At 46.2% G+C, this 8,745-nt stretch overlaps 1 protein-coding gene across 1 annotated transcript; it reads left to right on the top strand.

The window, feature by feature from the left end:
* Positions 1-2,713: 2,713 nt before the first annotated feature.
* Positions 2,714-4,535, top strand: PABPC1L2B (poly(A) binding protein cytoplasmic 1 like 2B). Its single transcript, XM_058535230.1, has one exon. The coding sequence runs from the start codon at positions 3,402-3,404 to the stop codon at positions 4,002-4,004; it is 603 nt and encodes a 200-aa protein (XP_058391213.1). The 5' UTR covers positions 2,714-3,401; the 3' UTR covers positions 4,005-4,535.
* The last annotated feature ends 4,210 nt before the right edge of the window (positions 4,536-8,745 follow it).

The following is an 8,745-nucleotide window of genomic DNA, read 5'->3' on the forward strand; positions in this document are numbered from 1 at the left end:
AGGCACAGCTCATCTGCCTCCGGCCTGCAAGCAACCTAGACCCCCAGGAGATGGCTCTAACAGCGGTGACAGTGACCACCTTGGTCAGGCACCAGCTGTATAGCAGGCTTTTCCTGTGTCTGTTCTTTTCCTTTGCTGACACTAGCCCTGTCTAGGGGCAGAGGGCTGGACTTGGCAAGCTGGTGAGGTACATGTCTGCGTGTCTGCTTCTCAGCGGTCTTGGGATGCTTTCCAGTCAGCGAATGGAAGGTTCTCACTGCATGGCACCCCATGGCGACTCGGTGAGTTCCGCAGGTTCAGGGTTGTTCCATCACGTGCAAACTGTCCAGGTCCAGCCAACACTGCCACCACAGAAGACAGCTTTATTTACCTAAAGGTGGTGGATGGGCAGGAGTGAGGAGGAGAAGAGAATATGTACTGGGCAGATGAAATTCCATGGCCACCATAGTCCAATCACACAGCACCTAAAGCTCTCTGCTGGCATATCTGTTATTTGTATGGGCAGCTTGAGCTTGAGTGGAGTGAGACGTCCTGAGGGAAGGCACTATGGTTTGACCATTTTTTATATCTGACCCCACAGCCCACAGTTCAATGCCCGGTTCACGGTAAGGGTGAAACCCCTATGGATGGAAGGAAAGGAGGGATGGAGGGAAGGGTTGTTCTAACTCTTTTGGAACTGGTCACATCTGACTGTCTTCTTTTTGCTCTACCAGCTCTGTCTCAGTTGTGTGCATGGGGGGGGACGCAGGTGCATTTATATGCATATTGATGTTTTTTTCCCCAGTTTTATTAAGATATAATTGACATACAACCTTGTATAAGTTTAAGGTGTACAACATAATGATTTGATATATGTATATAGTGTGAAATGACTACCACAATAAGTTTAGTTAACATCCATCACCTCTCACAGTTACATGTTTTTTTCCCCTTGTGATGAGAACTTTTAAGATCTCTCTCAGCTACTTTCTGTATTGATATTTAATTTGTACTCTTTCTAAAGATCTGATCCATACCGATTCCCTCCTTGAAAGTGCTGAGTGGTGCCAGTGAGCTTGGGTATAGAGTCCAAGCACCTTAGCTTGCTTTTCAGGGCCCCACACCTTCCAGCCCCATCTCCTGTCATATGCTCTTGGAGACCATGAACTCTGTCCATGCCAGATTATTAGGCATGACCAGAAGTGACCGTGCGTCAAGGCCTTGGACACAGACTGATCCGTCTGTCTGGATTGCCTTTTCCCCTGCTTCAACAAGGTGGACTGCTAACTCATCTTTCAGAGCTCACCTTGGGGGTTTCATCTTCTGTGCAGCCTCACTTGATTCCTACCAGGAAGAGTTAGTGGCTGCGTCCTCCTTTCTGGGGGAGGTGGGACTCTAGCCTCTGTTACACTCTACTCTAATGGTTGCTCACTTGTCTATCCCCTCAGCATTTGGCCCTGTGTGGCCTCTCTGCTCCCACCACACACACTGCTCACCTTTTCTCACCTCGCCCCACACCTCCAATACATCAACACTCACTGCTCACTTATCACATTGTCTGTCCCTTAGCCCCCAGTGCCAAGTACTTAATAAGGCTTCCATAAATATTAGCTGGTGAATTGGGACTAGGCACCTCATTCTACAGAGATTTCAGGTTTTTGTTCTGTTTTGAACGTGGATGTGCATTTCTTGGTTCATGTTGGGAACCTCAGCACCTTGAGGGCAGAGCCAAGAACAAACAAGTGGCTGGCTCTGGACCAAGCCCTGTCCCCAGCCCTTGGCTGGCCTTTCCTCATGGTATCATTGAGGACAGCAGTAAGGACAGGGCGCTCTTGATTCTGCCACTTCCAAGCTGCATATATTGAGGCTGGATGGGAGGGAGGAGTTGGGGTGCTGAAGAACTCCAGGTCCCTCGTTCTCCCATAGTCTGGAGTAGGGGCAGGGTTTCCAGCCCAGACTCTCTGTTCCCAAGGATAAACTCAAAACCAGTCTATGTCCTCCCGCCTCCCAGACCCCGCTGTCCCTAGGGACCGGCACCAGCTCCATAAATATTTGTGGCATGGCGTGATGAATGAACGAATACGTGTTCTTTATTCCCTCTTTTGCAAGTGTTGCAGAGGAGGGAAAGAGCTGGAAAAATGGGAGAGATCTCTGAGAAAACGGGTCAGCAGGCTGCAGAGGGAGCTTGCCCCGCTCGCTTGTCCCAGCTCCCGCTCAGGAGTTGCTTCCTTGGTGGCGGTGATGTTGGAGAGTGTGTGCGCGCGTTGAGGTAGGGAGAATCCCTGAATGTGAGAAAACAAATCCCTCGGCTTTGTTTAGGCCAGGCAAGTGTATTCTCAATGCCACTCACCGTCTCTTGCAAGGTACCTGATTTCATCATTTTAATGTTCTATGGGGAGAGGAGGAGTAAAACAAAACTCCCTAAATCTAACCCAGATTCCCTCAGTCCACAGTGGAGCCCTTTCCTTGGCTGCTTCTTCACAAATATCTAGGCGACCCGAGAGGCTGAGGACTCACACTCCCCCCTCTCCTCTTTAGTCTCCCGCTCCCGTCTCCTCCCACCGCCCGCGGGCCCGCAGCCCCACAGCCCCGCAGCAGCCGCAGGGGGAACCAAAGAGACAGAAGCCTTCCCAGCTGCCCGGACCACAGACGCCAACACCCCCCGCCCCCCACCACACGCCGCCTGCCTGCCCGCCCGCCCGCGCCCCGCACGCTAGCCCACGACCGAGCGGCGGCGGCGGCGGCGGCGGCGGCGGCAGGCGGCGGCGACTCGCATCAGCGCGCTCCTGGCAGCGCTCGCCATCCCAGGTGACTTGGACTCGCCAGATCGGCTGACTCCGGGTCTCCGGCCCCAGCTCCGGCTCGCGCCCCCGGCCCCGGGTCCGGTGCCCACCCGCCTTCCTGCCCTCTCCCGCCTTTCTGCCCCTTCTCCCCCACCCCCGCCCCCAGCTCGCGGGAAGGGAGGTTGCGGCAGCGGCCCGGCGGCACCGGCGACTGTAGCGACAGTGGCGACGGCGGCGACAGTGGCGGCGGTGGCGGCGGCGGCGGCGGCGGCGGCGGCGGCAGAGGCTGCGGCGGCGACCGTGGCAGAGGCGGTGGCGGAGGCCTCCGTGGCGGAGGCGGAAGCAGAGGTGGAGGCTGAGGCCTCAGGAGAGGAGGCAGTGGCGGAGGCCACCCTGGGGGAGGCAGCGACCGCCCTGGCGGGAGAGAAGGCGGAGGCCGCCCTGGCGGCAGCGGCCGCGTCGGTGGCGGAGGCCAGCGCGGCCGAAGCCGCCGCAGAGGCTGCAGCGCGCCCCTTGGGAGACGCGGACGCGGAGGTGGCGGCGGCGGTAGCAGCAGCGGCAGCGGCGGCGGCGGCGGCTGCCGCCGCGGATGCAGATGCGGAGACAGGGGGGGGTTCCGGGGCGAACCCAGACTTTCCTATGGCCTCGCTGTACGTGGGTGACCTGCACCCTGAGGTGACAGAGGCAATGCTGTACGAGAAGTTCAGCCCGGCCGGGCCCATCCTCTCCATTCGCATTTGCAGGGACAAGATTACCCGCCGTTCCTTGGGCTACGCGTATGTCAACTACCAGCAACCAGTGGACGCCAAGCGGGCCCTGGACACCCTGAACTTTGATGTCATCAAGGGCAGGCCAGTGCGCATCATGTGGTCCCAGCGGGACCCCTCGCTCCGGAAGAGCGGGGTGGGCAACGTCTTCATCAAGAACCTGGGCAAGACCATCGACAACAAGGCGCTGTACAACATCTTCTCGGCGTTTGGCAACATCCTCTCCTGCAAAGTGGCCTGCGACGAAAAGGGGCCCAAGGGCTACGGGTTCGTGCACTTCCAGAAGCAGGAGTCCGCGGAGCGGGCCATCGATGCGATGAATGGCATGTTCCTGAACTACCGCAAAATTTTCGTTGGGAGATTCAAGTCGCATAAAGAACGAGAGGCCGAAAGGGGAGCGTGGGCCAGGCAGTCCACCAGTGCTGACGTCAAGGATTTCGAGGAAGACACTGATGAGGAGGCCACCTTGCGATGAAGACATCCCAGGAGCGAGCCAGCCAGCAGAGCCAAACCTTGGCTCCCACCCGGTTTACAACCTCCCCTTTGCCCCCCAACCCACCAGCAGTGTATTGTATTGGGAGTGCAGGTCTCTCTCTCTCTCTCTGTCTCCTTCCTCGTCCCTCCCCCTTGCTCCTTCTTCCTCCTCTTCTCCTCTCCTCTCCTCTCCTCTCTTTCCTTCCTTCCCTCTCCCCCACACCCCCCAAGGGTGTTGTGAATAATCTTGCTAATCTGTGCCACTTGATAGGTTGAAGGCTGCCTCTTCTCCTTGTGGTTTGGTTTAAAAAGCACTTTCTCGCTTTGTTTACTGCACAGGTGATACAGTTTCATGGTAGAAACATCAGAAAGGAGAAGGAAATCGGATGAGGGAAAACCAAGAAAGAGAGTAATTGCTCCCCATGATCCTACTACCCAGAGACAACCATTTTTACCTTTTTGGTGTGCTGTTTTTCCAGGCTCTCTCTCTCTTTCTCTCTCTTTCTCTCTCATTCTCTCTCTCTCCCTCTCTCCCTCTCTCCCTCTCTCCCTCTCTCCTCTCTCTCTCTCTCTCTCTCTCTCTCTCTCTCTCTCTCTCCTCCTCCTCCTCCTCCTCCTCCTCCTCCTCCCTCCCTCCCCACCCACCTTCCCTTTTAACACACTTATAGAATGGTTCATGTATGTGGTGTTTCTTAACCTGCTTTTTCAGAAACTAAAACCAAACAAAAATCAACCCATCAAACTTCTTTCCATGTTATTCAACAGGCTTCCGAAACGTCATCTTCAGTGCCTGCGGAGTGTAACTATGGACCTTAACATTTCTGTAATTATCCCTGCGTTGTTGTTGGCACATTCAGGTGGTGCCTAGTTCTTTCCCTGTGTGTAAACCCAACACTGTGTACTCTGATGAGTGAATCCTTCCATGTCAAGCCAAATCTTCGCTAGCATACCAGATGGTCTTCTTAATTGTGGGCTTGCAGGATCCACATATGGACATTTTAAAGACTTTTCCTGTGTGTTGCCAAATGGCCCCTTCCTAAACATTGTACCCATTTGCATTCATGCCAGCCAGCGCAGCTAGTAAAAAGAGTAAGCCCATTTCCCCTGCATAGTCTCCTGGTCACTGTAGTTGGTGTGGGGTGTGTGTGTGTGTGAGAGTGTGAGTGTGATGTGTGTTTGTGTGTGTCTTGGCCACCTTGATGGGCTGCAAGTGGTATTTCGCTGTCCTTGGTGTTATTTTGCTGGATTTTAATATCGTTTATCGCCTGTCTCCCCTGTGCCCACTTCCTGCCCTTTTCCTCATTGTCAGAAAAATAATTCAGCTTCATTGCAGGAAAAAATCACAAAGGAGACAAGTTAACAGAAGAAAATTAATGTCACCAGTAATCAGTCCTAATGACCACTGATATCTCCCTACCTGTCTAATATTTTCCAAGAACTACCTGAACCATTTTTGGCTGTACCTCTCTAGTATTTTTCTTATGCTTATGTCATATATGTATATAATTATGTACATACTGTTTTTATATCTGCTTTTTCACACATAAATGTGTGTGTGTATATATATATTTATATACACACATGCTCTTGATCTTCATTTCATGTCATTAAAGATACTTTTAAAATATTTTCTCTGGCTGTTAATATTCCATTGAACTGGTGATTCAATAGTCAGATAAATAGATATATGTACATATGTATCCATGTCTATATGTCTGTGTTTGTATATTTTAGCTCTTTCCTCATTGTTGAACATCTAGGTTGTTGCTATTTTTCTTTATCCAAACAAAGCTGCCAAGTGCATCATAGTGCAGAAATCTTGCTGGCCTTCAAGATCATTTCCTGAGCAAACATTGCTTAAAGAAAAGTTGAAGGGTCAAAGGATACGGGCAGTTTGGCGGGCGACTGCATTATTAAATGACAATCTATAAAGACAGTATAAGTTTACCTTCATAAGTTGCACCAGTGTTGTAAGAGGACCCGGATACCTGTCTTATTTTCTGTGCTTGATATTGCAATCATTTCTGAATTTTCCCAATATTTTATCAGGGAAACAGAAGCTTTTTTGTTTTTATTTACTTTAAACATATTTTGTATAAATTGCACATGTATATAATAGAAAATATTTTTTATAAATTGTTACTGTAACAAAAGAAAGTCAAAATCCTAATACCACTGTTTGACAAAATACTTTTTAAATAAATAGATATCTACATAACTTTATATTTGTTTCATTGGAGGGTCTTTTCACTATAACAGTTCTCTGGGACCATATTTATAAAACATGAATATTCTCCTTTAATTCTGTTACATAATATTCTGTCACAGGGATGAGCTGTAATTTTTACACCAAGCTGTCTTGGGGTATGTTTAAAATGATTCTGATTTTTTACTTGTAAGATTAATTTCATGATGAACACCTTTGTACCTGAATGTCTTGGAATATTTTATTGCTTTCTATTCCTTACTATTGGAGTTGTGGAGTAATAGATATGCACATATCAAATATTTTTTTGTTCTGTTGCCAAATGTTTCTCCCTTAAAGTTTATATCAAATTGTAGTGTAGAAGAATGGACATATCCCTGCCCAGTTTCTTAAATTGGTCAAAATATTTTTTTGTTTAGTGAAATTGAAATTGTACATTTTTCTTTTATTACTTTATTTTACAAGTGCATTTTTAAAAAATGAGATCGAACACATTAAAATATAGATAAGAACCACTTCAGACACATTGTTTTCTATACCTTTACAAGCTGTCACTATCCATCCATAAGCATTTTAAAACAATTATAGAATCATACTGAATATATTTTATGCCATAATTTGCTTTTCAATGTATTGTGAACATACCTAAAATATCTGTGGCTATTCAGTTTTCTTCTACAACTCACCATCATTGTATAGGACTGGAATCTTTTCAAGGGTGTCCTCATTTTGGATATTAAAGTAGTTCCTACGTTTTCCCCTTAAACCCAACTCTAGGGTGAATAATTTTGCAGTTGAATTTTTTTCCCAAGGGAAAAGCATTTAATATTCCTTTGCTTAGCATGAGCTGTGAGTTAAGACTTAAAAATCAAGACAAGGGTCAGAAATGTTGATTTTAAAAGAAAAAGGAGCATCTTTAAGGAACCATTTAGAATTAAGACATTTTTACAAATTCAATAAAGGTAAGAAAACAAAGTCTCTGCCTTGGTAGAAGAAACAAGTTTATTTATGTTGTTTAAGACTGTTGTACATACTCTTCTTTTAGGTCAAGATAGCTTTGATAATTTGGCAAAGACTAAAGGACAACAAAACCCTTGTTTTCAGGATTTATGCTTGTAGGGTATGGATTGCTGTAATTTATTCATAGAAATTGTATTTTTAAATTTGTTTTTATATTTGTGTATCCCATTATATAAGGGGTTCATAAATAACACCCTATGCACCAGGGTGGATAGATATTGGTAGTCCATGTTCAGCACAAAGAGGGATCTGGCCTCAGCTTTGATCTAATCAGGATAAAATCCATCTCATCGCTACTAGAAAAATAAGCTGAATGTAATGGGATGTGGGAGAGAGGAGAAACAGAGAGATAGAGAGACCTATCAGGGCTAAATAAATAGAAGGAGAAACCATTACCAGAGTAGTAATGTAATACCTTGAAAAAGTCATTTAACAGCTATCACTGTAGGAATCCAACTAACTATAAATACGGTGAAGATTCTCTTGAGAATATGTAATAGGAGCAATTTCAGATTAAGAGGAAAAAAATGTTATATTATTAACAGAAATATTACCCCTGTAATTAAGGACAGAGTGTATAAAACATGATATAAACAGAATTAAAATAACATTTTTTGAGCACTGACATGTAAAAAAGTTATATAATTTTTTTAATCCTTGCAGAAGTAGGTATTATTTTCTCTCAATCCTCACATCTAGTTAAGTACAAAATCTTATTGATTTTGTCCCCATAATATTGCTAGAATATGCCCCCTTCTCTCTATTCCCACTGCGTGTTTCTAGTTCAGGCCTCCATCATATCTAACTCAGAATATTATATTATCTTCTACCTGGACTCTGTCTCCAGTCTTGATCATTCCTAATTCATCCTCTAGATTGCAGCTGGAAAAGCCATCTAAAACTTTGTATCTTTTCATGAAATAATCATGCTTAAAATTTGTCAATGGTATTCTTTTACCTTCAGTATGAAGTAGACAATCTGGTATGGAATCCAGAAACTTTCATTATTGAGTACTTGATTACCTTTGCAGCCTTGTTTCCAACCCCCTAGTCCATCCCAGACCCACTGTTCCACATGCCATCTATGCCAAGTCACCTGCAGTTCTCTCGAAGCCCTAAGCTCTTTCTCCTCTGAACCCTTGCCTAATTTTAACCTCTACATTTTGCCTGGTTAATTCCTGCTTATCATTTTGAACAAAACGGGTTTCTCCTCCTCTAGGAAGCCTTATATAAGTGGTTTGTAGTTTGGATTTGTTGTTTCCTCTAGAGAGTCTTGTAATTCTATCCTGTTCAATTTCTTATAACACTTATTATAATACATGTCATTGAGGCCATGGACATAACTGAGTGATTAGGAATGAGGGGGGTGCTGAGCCCCCAAGATGTATTAAAAGTATACCCAAAGAGAATTTTCCAGATGAAGGCAATCTGCCTTAATTAACTCTCTATAACAACTTTTGTTTTTTTTAATTTTTGGGTATAATGCAAAGTGAAATAAGTCAGAGAGAGAAGGTCA

Source organism: Diceros bicornis, chromosome X (assembly GCF_020826845.1).
Source record: "Diceros bicornis minor isolate mBicDic1 chromosome X, mDicBic1.mat.cur, whole genome shotgun sequence".
Taxonomy (NCBI): domain Eukaryota; kingdom Metazoa; phylum Chordata; class Mammalia; order Perissodactyla; family Rhinocerotidae; genus Diceros; species Diceros bicornis.

Coding starts and splice junctions, on each gene's coding strand:
- PABPC1L2B (XM_058535230.1), top strand. CDS start 3,402: ATGGCCTCGCTGTACGTGGGTGACCTGCACCCTGAGGTGACAGAGGCA.